At 41.2% G+C, this 16,583-nt stretch overlaps 5 protein-coding genes across 25 annotated transcripts in view; 1 reads left to right on the top strand and 4 right to left on the bottom strand.

The window, feature by feature from the left end:
- LOC118504572 (low-density lipoprotein receptor) overlaps positions 1 to 16,583 on the top strand; it is a 159,407-nt gene that overhangs the window by 31,345 nt on the left and 111,479 nt on the right. For all 21 annotated transcript variants that reach the window (XR_004905317.1, XM_036039193.1, XM_036039194.1 and 18 more), the window contains exon 3: positions 5,414 to 5,551. Coding sequence is in view for 20 of the 21 variants with exons in the window: in XM_036039193.1 (XP_035895086.1) it covers positions 5,414 to 5,551 (138 nt within the window). In the remaining variant the exon portion in view is untranslated. The remainder of the gene's footprint in view (positions 1 to 5,413; positions 5,552 to 16,583) is intronic.
- LOC118504581 lies at positions 1,466 to 2,259 on the bottom strand. Its single transcript, XM_036039228.1, has 2 exons — positions 2,196 to 2,259; positions 1,466 to 2,124 (listed from the first exon to the last, which is right to left on the bottom strand). The coding sequence occupies exons 1-2, from the start codon at positions 2,256 to 2,258 to the stop codon at positions 1,654 to 1,656; spliced, it is 534 nt and encodes a 177-aa protein (XP_035895121.1). The 5' UTR covers position 2,259; the 3' UTR covers positions 1,466 to 1,653.
- Positions 2,157 to 3,833, bottom strand: LOC118504579. The gene is made up of 2 exons (XM_036039226.1): positions 3,536 to 3,833; positions 2,157 to 3,470 (listed from the first exon to the last, which is right to left on the bottom strand). Exons 1-2 carry the CDS (start codon positions 3,611 to 3,613, stop codon positions 2,955 to 2,957), a joined length of 594 nt encoding a protein of 197 aa, XP_035895119.1. The 5' UTR covers positions 3,614 to 3,833; the 3' UTR covers positions 2,157 to 2,954.
- LOC118504580 lies at positions 4,053 to 4,787 on the bottom strand. Its single transcript, XM_036039227.1, has 2 exons — positions 4,663 to 4,787; positions 4,053 to 4,589 (listed from the first exon to the last, which is right to left on the bottom strand). The coding sequence occupies exons 1-2, from the start codon at positions 4,741 to 4,743 to the stop codon at positions 4,086 to 4,088; spliced, it is 585 nt and encodes a 194-aa protein (XP_035895120.1). The 5' UTR covers positions 4,744 to 4,787; the 3' UTR covers positions 4,053 to 4,085.
- On the bottom strand, positions 10,909 to 16,537 carry LOC118504577 (general odorant-binding protein 45-like). The gene has a single exon (XM_036039224.1). The coding sequence runs from the start codon at positions 16,376 to 16,378 to the stop codon at positions 15,377 to 15,379; it is 1,002 nt and encodes a 333-aa protein (XP_035895117.1). The 5' UTR covers positions 16,379 to 16,537; the 3' UTR covers positions 10,909 to 15,376.

The following is a 16,583-nucleotide window of genomic DNA, read 5'->3' as shown; positions in this document are numbered from 1 at the left end:
ACTTTTCGAACCCAACCTTCCCCTCCCCCGCCCCCCCCCGGGGGCCTTTCTCTGTTTATCGAACTACTGGCACTACTATGGTGGCAATTTGAGCAGGGAAAATGTGCTTGTGGTTACACTAATTCGCCTGAGTTTATGCCGGTCGATGTGGTGCGATATGTGAGGAAGGTATGTAATTTACTTTGGTAAAGTTTGCTGATGTGATCGCTTTTTTTTTTCTTCCTGTCGAATCTGAAGGATTTTTGAGCGTTGTGCCTTGTTGTCTCGGAGAACGTGGCTTTCGGCTTTCGGGACGCTAGTGTTGAGTAAATAAAGTAATCAATTCATTATGGGATATCTTTGTTCGTGAACCAGATGGAATATAATTCAAAAGACAAGTGATAATGAAAATTTTACACTACCTCTAACAATCGGCTCATCCAAGCATCGATAAGGTGCGAGTGAACAAAGGTTTTTGTAGAATGTGAAACTCTGTCGTACAAGCAATGATCGTTTGATTTCGTTTGTTTGACGCACGAAGGTTAAAATAGTACGAACCCTGGGGTGCATAGGGTGGTACCAATTTGCCACTCACAGCTAGACCGGTCACATTGAACAGGCCGTGTAAGGGACACGACTTGAGCACTTGCGGGAAATTTTCTTTCGCCATCTCGAGAGCAATTCTAGTGACCGGGTTAATGTGTGTGTTGGCATTTTTCAGCAGCTCGCAATATTCAAAGCTCGTGCCGTACAGCAAGTTTTTCGTCTGAAAGTATTGAGTGTAGAGATTGAAGCTAACGACAAGCTTCGACGTTGGCTCCAGTACATCCAGCAACACGTCGACCACCTGTGGTTCGTTTTGACAGGTAAGGAGACGGCTTTGTATCAGCAGACTCGCCTTAGAATGTTCGTCCGTGCAGTCGAAACGCTTTATAAGGAGAGGCTAAAAAGATGGGATTTTAAACTAGAATTTAGTCAAATTCTTATGTATGTGTACTTTAGGTTAAAATTTATCATTTTCTTACACGATTAGCATTACGTTGCTCACAGCGTGCATCCACGACGAGGTATACAATAGTGAAGAATAAACGTTCCTTGACAGCCGTCATCATCTTTTATACTTTTTTGTTTAAAAGAGAAATAATAAAGTAAAATTTGTGAAATTTCGAAGACCCAGAATGCTTCATAAGCCTCCGTTAGTTTGGTAGGAAGATTAATATGAGCAGTAGTATATATAATATTTCAAAGTACGATCACGCGGCAATCGTGTAGACCCATCTAACAGATGGTATCTTAAAGAAATAATGAGATAATAACGATGCTTCCTAACCAAGCATAACTACAATAATGATAATGACTTTAATATTTTAAGGCCAACAATGATTTCGACCATAGTTTATTTTATGTAAAAAATGGTCTTTAAGTCCTAACATAATACTTACGCTTTTTTTAGGTACAAACTTATACAAATTTAAAGTATTTGTTTTGGTTTTGTATCGTGAGCATTGAGCTCTTGCTTGATTCGTTGTACAGTTGCCTTTTTATTGCTAATTCTTTCTTGGTACTGATTATATTGTTTATTGTTTATTTTTATATTATTTTATAGTTTTCTCATTGTTTTCCTATGTCAGCAGTTTTACAATGCACCTTTGACAGATTTCCCTTTCTTTTTATTCATTTTATCTCTGCATCTAACGAACCACTAAATACGGTTTGATTTCGTTTGTTGTAGATGCGCAACTCCACGTAGTACGATCCCGGTATCACAAATGCTGGTATAAGCGCATCTTCAACACGCACACCGGTAACGTTGAACAACTTACCGCGTTCGATAGGACACTCGGTAATTAGCTGCGGAAAATGCTGCTGCGCATAATCTAGGGTAAATTTTGTTGCCGCATTTCCAACCGACAGTGGGTCCCGGTTTTCCTGACAGTACTCCATCGTGGTGGTTAGCAGTTGAGCGCGTGTCCGGAAGTACTGTATGTAAAGGCCACCGGTAACGAAGACCTTTTGCAAATTGTGTAAAATTTCTACAACAACTCCGGTCACCTGTGTTCCGTTGCGTAGCGTTTCCAACTGACAGTAGCGCAGTTTACTGATCTCGTACGGGTAGCCTATGCACTGAAATCGTTTCAAAATAATCTTGAGCGCAAAAATAATGCTCCTTTAGTATGTTTTTTTTTTTTGGGGTTGGCTGTAAAATCTATCGGTACCCTTGTAGAAAACGCTGTGTTTGTTATGGCCAGCACTAGAATCAGGATTCGAAGACGTTTCATCGCCGATGACTCTTTTCTGACTGTTAGTTTCTATTTTTGTTGTGCCTCATAAAACTGGTTGTAAAATTCTGCCTGTTACAAGTTCCTCATTAAACAGTTTTACTGATGTTGTAGATTTAGCATAATTAGAACATACAATTAAGTTATTATAGAATGAGATGAGGTGCAGATGGTATCATGGCGTTGCGTCGTCTGCGGAAAATGTCATATGCAGCCGACCATGACCGCCAAGCAGTTATCACTAAGTAATAAGTATCTGACATTTGTAAAGTTGAGTTGGAAATGGAAATTTCGATGGATAATGTTACAAGTTGTAAATATTTGCTGTTCAACTCGTAAAAAGATATGAAAACTGGAAAACATTCATTGGGTTTTGGGAAAGCTCTTGAATGATAAAAACGCTGTCTACTGTCAAATATATTTCTTCTTGGGCAATCTTCTTCTTCTTCTTACTTTGCTCTACAACCTCGGAAGATTTTGACCAGCTATTTCTGGCTGAATAGTCAATTCTGTGTACGAGGAGGTGTTCTTGATGGGATTTGAACCTCGATCCTGCCGTGTGAAGATCGGCGCTGTTATAGCCTCTGTCACCGGACCGGAGTTCCTTCAAATGAATTCTCATTTCGTTCTGCTTGCTTTATTTCAATCATCCTGTTCCGTAGCTACATGTAATTGCCTTCCCTTCTGTAGCATTACTTACTTAAAGGCAAACAATGTCATGGTTTTGTTAAAGATTGAAGGTGCAGACACGGCAAACTCCGACTCATACCGGAGCACTGTTTCGTTCCGTTTGCTAAAGAATCGTTGCTCGGCAAAGTATCCGCCGGGTGTGACGAACGGTGGTATCAGGTTTCTATCAACATGCAGACCAGTCACGTTAAAGATTCCCGCCAATGGACAGGGCCGCAATATTTGAGGAAAGTTGTGCTTTGCATAGTTGTAGATGAGCACCGCAACGGGATTCGTTTGCCGGGATTCGTTGCGCATTAGAAACTCGCAATACTCGAAGGTGGTACCGTACACGAACATCATACTTTGACGCTGTTTTACGTACAGGTTAGTGCTGACATATATCTTGGGCAGTGGTTGTTCAATATTGACGACGATGTTGATTAACTGGGGCGAATGACGCGGACTCTCCAAATTGCACCGCAACACTTTCATGTACACATTAGTTTCACTGTCACATTCGAACCTGCGCACAAAAAAGGGCTGTAGAAACGATAGATAAATGAATTGTTGTTGAATTCACGGTTGGAGTTCCTGCAAAATCTTGCCTTGGCATTTCTCTGGAAGATATGTTCGGACGCAATCATGCCTACAATAATCAAACACAGAGGAATGTAACGTAGCATTGTCGCTTATGTTGAGAGCCTGAAATGAACTGCGCGGAACGTTAGCGAGATACATTATTATCTACAGTTACTGACCGGGTCAGCGAGGCTTAACTAATGCATTAAAAGCTAGATGAAAATCTAATGACGATTGCTCGAATGGCAAAAGTGGATGTAAATGCCATGATTATTGCGTCAATGATATTCAAACTGATAAGAGTATTTTAAGTATAATAGTTGTTTAACTAGACTTTAATTGGTTTGTTAAAGGTTGGATTTAAAATGTTCTTTATCATCTGCTCGTCATATAGCATAAAAGAATCTGACATTCATGGAAGAAATTTTTCGTTAAATGAATTCAATTCGCATAATTTGAATCATAAGGTCTTTTGACGACTAGTGAGACAACATTAAAAGGTTCGATTGAGCAATCAATTAATGAATTAATAAAACACATATGGAAATTTTCATACACTTATATTCTTATCCACAATCATCCATAAAAGCTCATCGTTTGATTGGTTCGCACTTGTGAGACGATCGATTTGGCCTTCCACGCAAGAAGCGTTTGGTTCCGTTTGTTGTACATTCGAAAATGGGTGTAATATCTTCCGGCCGGCATAATTGGTGGTACTAAATTTTCATCAATTTTCACATCGGTAATGTTGACCACTCCACTGGCCGGACACTCTAGTAGCGCTTGGGGAAACTTTTGCAGAGCTACGGCGTACACCAGCTTGGCAACGGGATTAGTGTAAGAGTCGGATGCGGCTATAAATTCACAGTAATCAAAGGATGTGCCGAAAAGGTACGTCCGGGTGTGCTGATACTGTGAGTAGACCACAACATCGATAAACACCCGCTGTATCACATTTAGCGTCCTCATCACAAGTGTCAACAGTTGGGGACCGGTTCGAGGTGTTTGAATAACGCATTTTTCCAAATTCGTTTGCGAATACGGAAGGTCGTAACATTCGAAGTGCTTGATTTGTAAATCCTGACGAGAGTATAGCGAGAAAAAAAAAATCTGTATTACAACGAGTTAAAGTTAGGTGAAGCGAGAAACATACCTTTTTCATGAGTACTGACAAGACAGGAAATGAGGATAGAATAAGGAGAAGATAACACGTGTAACACCATAACCGTTCCATAACGGGCGGAGTACTGTATACTTTAAAATTTGATCAAACTATGAAAGAAGCTTAAACTTGGGTTAGCTTTGCACCACTTACAATTATAACTAACAATTCCACCATATAATTATGATTGTGAATCAGCCTATCAGCTCCAAGTGAATAATATTCAGGCAGATAAATTTCAACAAGTTGTCCCGATGAACGGTGTCAGACACAGCAAGACTTTAATGAGGGCTATTCATCTGTTTCTTTTTCCTTTCGAGCACTGTATCATGCTGGTTTGGTTCTTTTTTATCGCAAAAAAATCTTGATTGTCTATTTTCCGCAAAGCAAAAGGTCTGTTGGGTAACAATTTGCGGGAAAAGGCAGTTCCATGAACTGATGACAAATATTTGATACATAAACCGTTTGATACATACCAGCTTGACCCGTATTCGACGGGAACCTTCAGGATGTTTGAGGATGAAAACCTAATCTGTTTGTCTTTTGATCGACTTTTGCAAACATTTAATAAGGGCACTGGATATATAACATTCTATATAATTTAAAAGCCTTTTAGTTTGCACGGTGTAAGGATTTAAATATTACTCCTTTTATTTAAGAGAAATCCTATGCAAGGAGTTACCTAGTTATGATTTTATTTCAAAACCTATCTTAAATACAGCCTCTCTTCTTTCTTTTTTAGTTAACATGACACTTCAGTGCGCTGAACGTCAATTCCGCTGCGGCAACGGACAGTGCATTCACATAAGCTTCGTGTGCGATGGAGAAGACGATTGTAACGATGGTAGCGATGAGGATTTACTTGTGTGTAAAGTAACAGGTAAGTTGAAAGCGTTCTCTAACCTTATTACAGATCTGTGGGATTATTTTCTTTCAAATGTCATAATATTACACATTTAATTGAAGAGTATCCGTATTGCAGAGTGGTATTGGTATGTGAATTCCAATGCTTCCAATTCCAAGAAACCTTGGAAAGCTTTAAGCTATTCGAGTAAGTTTATCAACCGAAACCAGGACCGACTTGAATAGCGAACTTTGAAATCGAAAATTCCTCTATCAAAGTTCAAGAAACCATGCCTGGAAGTATGTGTGCTAAGCTATGTTCTGCCGGAGCGATCGAAGGATTTGGGGTGTCTACACGAAATTCATTATTGATTGAAAAGTTAGCTGGGCTCTGTTGTAAAGCCACAAACCATTTACCATTTTCTGCTCCTAATAATAATAACAAATTTCTCTCCACAGCTCTATGCATTCTTGACCTAGACGTTGAACTTTCTAGTAGATAGTGTGTTTTTTTTTCAATCGCTAGACTTAAAATGTAAACTATGACGTCACTTTCAAAACGGACCAAGGGCATGATTGGTGTATGCTCTCTGCTTGAAGAAGATAGCCAAACTTGTCGAAAGTTTGCTATTAACCCGACGCCCGATTTTCTTTGTCCATACTCGAGCCGGTTCTTCCCCACCGGCAACACTTTGGGTTATTTTGATTTCGCAAAATGGAACGTTACTGTTAATTATTGAACCGAGCCGGAACATTCCGACGAAAGTTTGTCTTAAGCACACTGACATTGGCAGATTGCTCAGAAGTTCAACAACTGTGTGAAGGAATTAGGAAAATTAGGAATATTTGATGGACTTTGATGAACTTCGGAGCAAGCTGAGAGGACGAATTTCGCTAAGATAATTTCAAGCACTTGTATGCCCGTCCAGATCCAAATAACTAGGCTTTAAAGGGCCGATCATCTTCAGAAAAAAAAATCAATCATGGCGTTTTACTTTAAAAACGAGTGAGGATCGTAACTTGTAAGACCAAGCAAAAATATGCAGAGCTTTACTTTTAACTTCTCTTAGGTAGTAGACGATTTCTAGGAAAACCGATACACCTTTTTTTTTGTTCGATACGAACGGGCTGACCGTATGGCGTAGCTTTATTTACATTTGAGGGCTTTTGCATTATCGATTGAATGCTCTCTCTCTCTCTTCTCGGAATTGAGGAAGTAATCTTCTACCAAATTTTGTGCTGATTCAGCTGGAGTAAATGGTTTCCTTTTTTGTGGTTACTGAAGGGTTATTCAACAAGTTATAAATGTTCGTGTTTTACCAACAGTTACCAATCTTTTACAACTAGTTTTGAGGTTTTCAAGATGGTTTATATCCGTATTCGCACAATTTTAACCGAAACCAAACTCTATGGTTTGTAATGTCATTATACTGCAACTAGCATCTTGCTGGCTTCACTGCCGCCAGAGCATAGTCAGTTACTTATCTTCAATCAACATATCCACCATTTAATATTCTTCAGGTGTGAATAGCTAAACCATAGCTGAAACCCGACGACGTATTTCATATTCCTTTCTTCGATACTATTATCTGTCAGATATTGTTGTAGTATTTACTTTGAGAAAATGCAACGCATTTTAAAAGAAATAAAAAGAAATCCATAAAATACTAGTTTTTGTAACTTTGGTACTATTTCTACTGTTTGAGGTATTCGCAAGGCTCCAAGTTAACATTTCAAGCAAAGAACTCCTAACAGTAACAAAGAACCATCCTTACCACTTCACACACTAAACCTTATATCCATTTCATCCTACCCCTTATTACATCGTTTCAATCTTTCGCCACACATCCACGCAGAGATAATATTCCAATAACACGAACCGAACAATTTTAAGCCTCTGTTTATAATTAATCATAGTATTTACACCTTGACTTAGTGGTCTCTCTCCGTACTGTCAAACCCTCGTTTTCCCGCACACAACGCACCAAATTAATGGGTTTAGCAGGCCCAAATCGATATTGGATAGCATCCTCAATCTCAAGTAATCCCCCGAAGGCAGCGGGTAGTGTTTAGCAAAAAAAAAGTGTAATATATTCACCAACACCCGTGCCACACTACCAGTAGGCGTGCAGATAACGAATAAGTGGTGGCCTAATTGCGTCAATTTGTTCTTCGGCCCATCTCCCCTTGTCTTGCCACAATCGACGAATGGTGATGCCACCGCAAAAAAGAAAATGGTACACCAACCAAAAGAAGTATAGGGGGAAAAAAGCCGTCCCAAAATCGAAGAACGATTCGTTAAGAAAAACAGTTATCGGTCAATCGACTGTGCGCACACGGGGAGAGGATGGAAAAAATGTTCGCACAAATGATGATCTTGAATAGACAAACAGCAGACTGCAATGTGTGTGCCTAGGCGAATAGGTGGAACAGTTTTTTTTTCCACCGGAAGGAAAATGAACTAAACCCAACGAAGATCGGCGGTTGATGCTGTGTGTGTGTGCGCGATACCGTTTCGTTTTTGTGAATGATGAGTGTAATCATTTTTAGTATAATTTTAGGCGCATGTTTATGTGCTTTCATCCTCGCGTTTCTCTGCCTTTTTACCCGATTCGCAAACCGGGAGAAAAATCTCTCGAGGGGGTTTAGAAAATTCCCCGGTTGAATCGGGGAACAGATTTTTGTCCACCCCAGCAGCACGAACGAACGGTGTCTTCAGCCGTTGGACGGACGGGCGAATATGCGTGTGGTTTTGCTTCGTCGATACTACACCGCACGGAGATAACGAGCAGGATAAACATGGCGCTTATTTATTTTGGCGATGGTCCTGCTTCTTCTCGCTCCCTCGCCCAGCATCGTACCAACAGTTTCCTTTCGAGCATTGCTTTCAAATTCTGGATGACGGCTCTCGATTGCGAGATGGAATGCGGGTTTGTATGCACAGCTGACGCAAAGAACTCTCCGCGGACTTGTTTCCCTGTCATCGGCAACAGTCCGTAATCGGTAGTTATGGGATTTGGGGGTTTTTCCGCCGCAATGTGGCTGAAAAAGTTTGCACTGGCGATTACATTTTATTGAGCAGTTTGCCCGTTTCTCGCGTGGCGTCCGGAAAGCGAAAGAAGCAAGCAAACCATGAAGGATTTGGCAAGTGTCTTTCCACATGCTGAGGCAGCTTTGTTAGGAAGCGGGCCGTATTTCACTCAACACCTCTTCACGAGCCCTACATGCGTTACCTTTCGAGACCGTGCCGTTACCACAAAGGCTTTTAGCAACAACGCTGTGTGAGAGAGAGAGAAAAAAAACAAAACGCTCGTGTTGGCCTGTTGTACGGCTTTTGCTTTTCTTTCACATTTCGAAAGTATGATTTCGGGGTTGTTTTTATTACTTACCAAAACTCACGTTCATCCTGATGATATTCACCGTGCGGTTTGTAAACATTTCGTATAGACGAACAGAACAGAAACCAAACAAAAAAAAAATTACGAAAAAACATTTAGTACCACCATAACCGGAAGCTTATAAAGATTACGCGCGCATGTCTCAGCATGGGTTGCGAAATGTAACGCTAGAAATCGAAAAAAGAATGGTATCATAAATTTTGCGCAACCGTTGGAAAATATACCTATATATCATGTTTGTGTGTGTGTGTGTGATTTTTTTTTGGTCGTTGCTTTTCGGTTACACGCAGCCATCTTTTTCATATACCGTCAGCAGCTAGCAGTGCCTGTTCAAACATCTGACACCATCATGTTATACACTTAGCGAAAATAGGCCAGTCAGCGTACCATTTTTGGGGAGTAGCCGGTTTTTATGAAATCATCCTGACGGTGTCGGAAACACGCTAACAGGTGAATGTTGCTCAGTGGTAGATTTGGTTGAGAAGAACTTTCTGCGTTGAAATTGAACAAGAGTGCTGCAATGGTGCTTATTAAAACTGCAAGCGAAATTATTTTGGAATTAAAAGTGCTCATCATAGGCGTCGTATATTTAATGTATCTATGAGTTATTCGTAGTGCAAAGCCTGCATATATAGCCCTTATGGCCGTGCTCTAGTGATTGACGGAAGCTTTCTCGATCGAGAAAGCCGTTTTGTCAAATTTGCTATCCGTTCGACAACGCAGAGAGCTTGAAACTTAACATAAGCTTTAACTCTAACGAATGCAAATTCGATTATGACATAATTTCTTCCGCCAACCCAAAGTTAAATTTAAAGTGTTTAAAGATTTTTTTAATGACTTTAAAGCATTTAAGAATAATTCTGGTCGTTTATGGTAATGATGGTCATATAGTAAGTCTATGAACTAGCAACCAATTTTTATGTAAATGTTCGCATTTAATCTAAAACGTATGAATTATGTAAAATTTGTCTCTCACACAAATAAATCTTGTCCATTAGCGCTGCTAGTTGTTTTCAGTATGAGTTGAGTCTTCACTTAAAACCACATTTGGATCGACATTGTACCAACTGTAAAGGCCAGAAAAAAGAATAAGAAGAATCTGCTGAAAGGATTAGACGGGAAAACAAAAGCTTGGCAAAAGTTACACTTCTTTAACTCAAAGTTATAATACCGATCCACCCACTGATGTGATTAGACAAGGTTTGTTTGACAGTTTGTCTGTTAGAGAACCATAATCAGCACTTACCACAGATCGCGAAAATGGCGCCGGTTGAACCCGTCAGATCTTATCCTTTTCGAGCCGTTTTTTATATTTTATGTTACGTAATGTATAGTTCAGAGTCCAACCTCAAGAAGCGTACCAGACACAGCTGAAGCTCACAGCGGGATGCACACAGGTGATACATGTCCGAGGTGATGTTAAATCTTTCAAAGCGGTACCCTTTATGGTCGTAAATATTTATAGCAAACACAGCTGAAAGTACGTCATAAATCAAATCAAAAGGACGTAGGAACGACACTTTGCACATTAAAGCTCAAGCCCGGCTCCAACGCAGGTGAGGTAGTTTGAAAGTATTTAGATGGAGTACAGGAATAGTTCTGAGGAACGGAGAAACTTATTCTAAAGGCAAAGGCAGGCTGCTCTCACGGTTCAGTCGTATCGATCCAACGTGTTTCTGGAAAATAGTGCAGAGCTATTTGCTTTGCTTTTGCATTAATCAGAATGCAATCGGGAAAATGTATCAATCCATTTTCCATTCTATGGCACAACCTATCTGAAACATCTCCAACAGACGAAAGTAGCCCAGAGTTTCTATCGTCCAATGGGATCGGTGAAAACATTCGCTAAAACTCATCATCATCTGCTGTTTGCTGCACACCTATCGGTTAGCAGAAAACGGTTCCCAGATGTGCCGGTGGGCAAATCGCTTTTAATCTTTATTCGAACCTAGTTATCAAAGCACCCAATTGCTTTCAACGCTGATCAATGTGTACTACTTGTTAGCGCAAACACGGCAGGATATCGCACCGCCGCTCTCGAGTATCGCTGTAATTAGGCAAAAGTTCTCAATTACAGCTTTACGGTGTGACCGACGCGACCAGCATCGGTTCTCTAGCCAGCTCGGAACCGGACTCGGTGGATGGTGCTGAGCTGAGGTGAGTGAGCAGGTCCGATGGGCGTTGTTTGATTACCGGAGCGATAAAATCTGAAATCAAAATAATTGTGACATTTGGACGGTTTTTTGGACGGTACGGAATTTGTGAGCACAAACTAGAGTGGGTTGACCGAACCGATTACACACTGGTGATGATTATTTATGTGCTCGCGAATGATACTGCTGCGTACCTTCGTCATGAGCCCGGCAGAAGGAACGCCACTGAACGAATCGAACAAGCGTAAAAGGGGTGAAAGAAGGTGTGTGATTTATGTTGCAACCGGGATCGTCAAACATTGGCCAGTATGAAGAGCACCTGGGCGAGGTTTGAATTTTCGGGCATGGGTTGTGTTTCCCTCGCGAATTGAACCGATATCAAATGGATGTTGGGGAAGAGTTGCCAATCGGTTTTAGGAAATTGGATAATGTTTTGTTAACGGGGATGGCATAGGTTTTTCTCTTATTATAGTTCTGTGTGTACGTTTGCCAAATATATTGGGAAAAATGCTGCAGTGAAAATCGAAATGCAGATGGCGTCAAGATATATAATTCAGTAAAGTTTGACGTTTGTGTTAATTAAATTAAGTCATGTCTCTCAAACATGTTGGGATGCAAATGAAAGCTCTTGTCAAAATAATAAAGGAAAACACACACACATACCCGTATGCAAATGCTTTTACCTGGCACGAATGCTACTTGCACCATAAACCGACATGAAAAACTAATCGAATTATTGAATAATTTTATATGTGTCGATGTGGTCACCCAATCATCGTTTAATGCTAATTCAATTATCCTCCAATTGTTCCAATGAGAAAAGTCTAGAAACAAAGTTTCATATCGCATGACTTCATTGTCTCGCGTCGAATGAAAATTTTGAATGAAATGAAAAAAGGCGTTTGCGTTGTTATCTATATGTATACCTTTTTAACGATTCGGTTTTTGTTTTATTTGGTTGGAATTGAAAAAATAAAATTCGAAGCATAAAAAAACAATAGTTTTTATCCTTGGTTAACTCAGGTTGGCTTTTAATTTTACGGATCGTATTGATTGGTTAGTCTTTTTTTTTATTTCCCTTATCGAACTTCAACATCCTTGCAGTACGATTCATAACTTTTTCTTTTGTCCCTCGTGAAAAAAAAAGTTTCTACGTTTGTATGGCTTTTTTGCAGAAAGTTTTACTTGAAAAAAAAACACTCAATCTGCTGATAACTTTATTGGTTTCTCGATTTGCTTTGCCTGTTTTTATAGATGTTATACAGGTATTCTTTTATTGAAACTGAATTTAGCAAACTTGATAGAAAAAGATGCTTATAAAAATATACATTAAATCATTCAGTTAAAAACCCGAATCCAACGAATGGTCAACTATCATTGCACGGAAAGAATGCAATCTCCAAAATTCTCCCATCTGTGCATTGTCGCCGGCAAAAGGGGCGCAGATAACATATTTGCTTCCATTTCTCAATCAGAAAAGCTTGTCCGTTGTCCTTCCCTTCCCGTTTCCTATGAGGAGCGTAGGTTTGCCGGATGCACGACTCGAATTCTGATGGAAATGTGGTGAATTATTGGCAGAAAAGCAGTAGCAAAACGAAAATTGGCTAGTGCCTATTTGGAATTTGCATAAATACAAGGGCTCTTGGCTTCGGTCGGCCCGACAGGCCCGTGTGCTGTCTAGTGCAGATAAAAAGCCCACTCAATCACTTGGCCTATTCGCTACCGGGCTCAGATATCGCCGACGAGCCAGATTGCTTGAATCCTTCTGGCAGCAAATTTCCAGCATTCGTTTGCTGTGCTTTTGCATCTCTGCACGCTGGTCCGAAGACCTTCAGCTATACGCTTGCCAATGCTCTCTTTGTCTACACCGTGTGTGCGGAGTTGACCGTTGCGTTTGATGCCGTCGGCATGTGTATGCGGTGCGGCAGTTCCAACATATGGTCGAGTAAATATTATCGTATTGAAAACCGAATCGAACGAAATATGGGCGACTGACTTGGGCATCGGAAACATGTCCGGGACGTTGCATTTGACCAGATGGAAATGTGCGATGTCTGGGGCAGTAGGAGTTCCATTCTATTCCCCAGAGCCTATGCCGTACCGGGGTAGGGAAATATGAATCGAATTTCATTTTGTTCGGTTAACGAGCCGTTTTGAATTGAGTACAAGTTTCGTCCTGAGGTGTGAGAAAGTGGAGAAAGTGACTAACTGCTCGGTAAGCTATACGGACACGGTATGCTTCCAGGCGTCTTTAAGAATCTCATTTTTTCTGTGCACTTTGAAGATGAATTTGAAACTATATCTATTAACTATTTTCATTTTTATTATTTTATAACATTCATTTATCTTCTGGTATGTTACTACAATCAAAACAATCTATTGCTTTTGTTTCAAGTTTCTTCATTGTTCCACACAAATCAGCTTTTTACCATGGCTTGAGCATTGCAAAGGTCACGTATGACCGTATGTGCCATAAAAACACAATTTACGATGTACATAAAAAGCGAAAATGGCAAACCAGCTGCAACCCTGGTTTTTGCCATCGGTACCCGTGTTTCTTGTAAGTTGTTTAAGCTAATCCAGTACATTCTTGTGCAAGTACAAGTTTAAATAAAACTAGAAAAAATTATGTGAAAGTAAGAAAGACATTCAGAGCTGCTTGCAATACTACTACCTATGCAAATGAGTGAAGTTACGATTTGAAATATTCTTTGTTGTTTCTATACTGGATTTAAAGTATAAACATAATGATTGTCAACATTGTTGAAGGCTAAATTAGATATCATTTCATGTACCGTTACTAGTTATAATAAATTGAGGGTAGAATAAAGTTACAGGAAGCTAGAAATGGCAGACCGGGACCTTTCGAGATTGTATCAGAGGAAGGATTAAATTGAGGATCGAGTATCGAATCCAGGACTCAGGACTTGACTGATTGATTGATTTCGAGGTTGTTGAGTCTACGATGTAGTTGACTGGAATAAAAAATTTAACTTAACTTCATCAGCTTACAGCTGTCATATAAAAATGCATTAGCTCATCCATACCACCATTGCTCAATCTAAGCTGTTGAGCTCCATGAGTGCTTCAGTTAACTATTGACATAATAAACGAGTACAATATTTCCTATTAGCGATCGTTGACCTGTCGGATAGAGCACAAACGGCGGTTCATGCACAAATTGGCACAGTAACATCAACCTCTATCAGCAATGAAAACTTTTGCACATTGTGACATACTTCATGTCGCAAGCCTTGCAGCGATTCGGATTCATACCTATTGTGAAGATGCTCCAGCATGCTCAAGGGCATTCTCGTGTTTTATATATACACTTTTTTTTTTGGTTGCTGCAAAGGTAAAGGTAGCAAAGTTTTCGTTAGTGAGCTCACCGTTCCAGCACACACACACCACTACCGATCGGTTTGCAGCACTCGGTGTAATGAAATGTAAATGTAAGCACTTTTTTTCCCTCTTTCTTTTCGTTTGGAGCTTATTTTCTTACCCTGGCACGCTGGTACTCCGGCTGGTGGGACCATTGCGAGCATTGTTCTCGCAAAACCACCTCACAATTGTACGCTCCTGTAAAGCTCGTTTGGGCAGGTTTTCCTGGCGGGCAGCTCGGGCGCACCCGTTTGTGTCTGTGTCTGCCTTTGCATATCTTACATAGTCTTTTTACCATTGGCTCACACCAACCACTTGGCACCACCGGGCACAAGTGCATTATCCGCTTCCGTCGGTTAGTGGAGCAGCTTCCTGAGTTTCCGATTATGTATTCAAAGTGCTGGTGCCTGAGCGCGCCCGGGAAAGAGGCGAAAATTCCGGATTTAAACCGCTAACGGAGGCGAATGCACATAGCAGCCACACAGAGGGAGCCACATTTCAGAGTTTTGTTTGCATTAAATGTAAATTTTATGTGCTCCTTTGACGGTTGCCCTTGTTTTCCTCTCCCTATCTCTCGTGTATTTGTGTGTGTGTTTGATAGTGTGATAGTTCGTCTATTTGGTTAAAATCATATGCAGAAATAACACATTTGTGACAGTTGTGTGGGGGCTTCGGGCCGTGTAAACACGTTGATAATTGTCGTGTTTTGTCTTCGTAGTGTTAATCCATTTGCATTGCCCTTGATACCTAGCATTCCCATCTGAAGCTGCAGGGACCCATCTCGTTCTGGAATAAAACATGAAGTAGCTATCGTCATGCTCGAAAAGCCTTGACAAATGAACAAAATGGACGCTTGGGATGGTTCAAGACAAAGTATTTTTTATATTTACAAAACTTAATGGAATAAAGTACGACAACACAAGCTTAAGATTAGTACGAGCTTAATAGTAACCCCAAATTTCCGCTCATTCCTCCTAACGGATCCATTCCAGCATTTGTTTGCGTTTGTTGTGATGTTTGTTGTGCTAACAGCGAGGCTTGGCATTCCGAGAGCTGTTCACTCTTAAATATGGGATGCTGCAAGACACTCTCTTTGTTTCGGATGAAATATTGCTCGAAATCTGGACGCAGGCAGGCAAAGAACTGCCGGAATGCACGGGTACAGTTGTCCGCGGTAGCTGGTTGCTGGTTCCGCTGTAAGCACATATTCTGTCGTAACTCGAAACTGGCCAGATCCTCTCCCGGAGGCTCAAACTGGCGGTGCAAATTGGCCAGCAAAGCTCCGTCCTGATCGGTATACAGTTTACTGCGCATGGCGGCACAGCGTATCAGACAACGCATCTCCGGACAGTCAACGATGATGCCCTTGGATAGGCTGGTCAGGAAGGCGTCAGGCAGTTTCACTTCACGCGCACAGTCTACGATGATGTTTAAGATTTGCACTGGTTGTAGCGGCACAAAGTTGACGTCTGGCACCGGTGTAACCGTGCCGTTCAGCTGCTGACGCAGCATGGCACGGAACGTACGGAAAGCGTAGAACGCTCTCGAGCAACTATCCAGCGGATCAAGCAGCTCCAGCTTAAGCGCAATGTTGTCGGCAAGCTGCTTTTTGAAGGTGGCATTAACCAGCGGGCTGAACTGATCCTCCACCAGACTAACGTTGAACCCTAGGATATCGTCCCAGAAGTCCAGTGTAATGCCGATGCAGCGGATCATGCACATCGTTTCCCGATCGCCCGGATACACGAACTTTTTGTACTGGCCCATGCGGAGTGGATTGATGCCGAGAAAGTGTACACAGTCCTGTTGCGCCTTCAGGAAGCGCTTACCGCCGAAGATGTTGGCCTCGGCAACGTGTAGCGTTAGGGCGAGCGAAAGCACTACCAGCAGTGCTGCTGCAGCTACTACATTTGTGCGACGGTCACGTTCCATGGTTGGTGGTGGACGGTACTGTACTGGAGCGCATACAACCTTCTAGGATCGGTTTTAAAGACGGATGTTATATAAAATGCGAAACCTGCCAGCCACCCGATAAGACACGCCCCGGGTTGAAAGATAGCGACTAGGACACGTTTTTCGGTGCAGACAGTGGCGTGTGAGCAGCATTTAGGTGGGCATGGTGCACCCGCAGGAAGTA

This window comes from Anopheles stephensi, chromosome 2 (assembly GCF_013141755.1).
Source record: "Anopheles stephensi strain Indian chromosome 2, UCI_ANSTEP_V1.0, whole genome shotgun sequence".
Classification (NCBI taxonomy): Eukaryota; Metazoa; Arthropoda; class Insecta; order Diptera; family Culicidae; genus Anopheles; species Anopheles stephensi.
The sequence above is the reverse complement of the archived record's forward strand: the minus strand, read 5'-3'. Positions and strand labels throughout refer to the sequence as shown.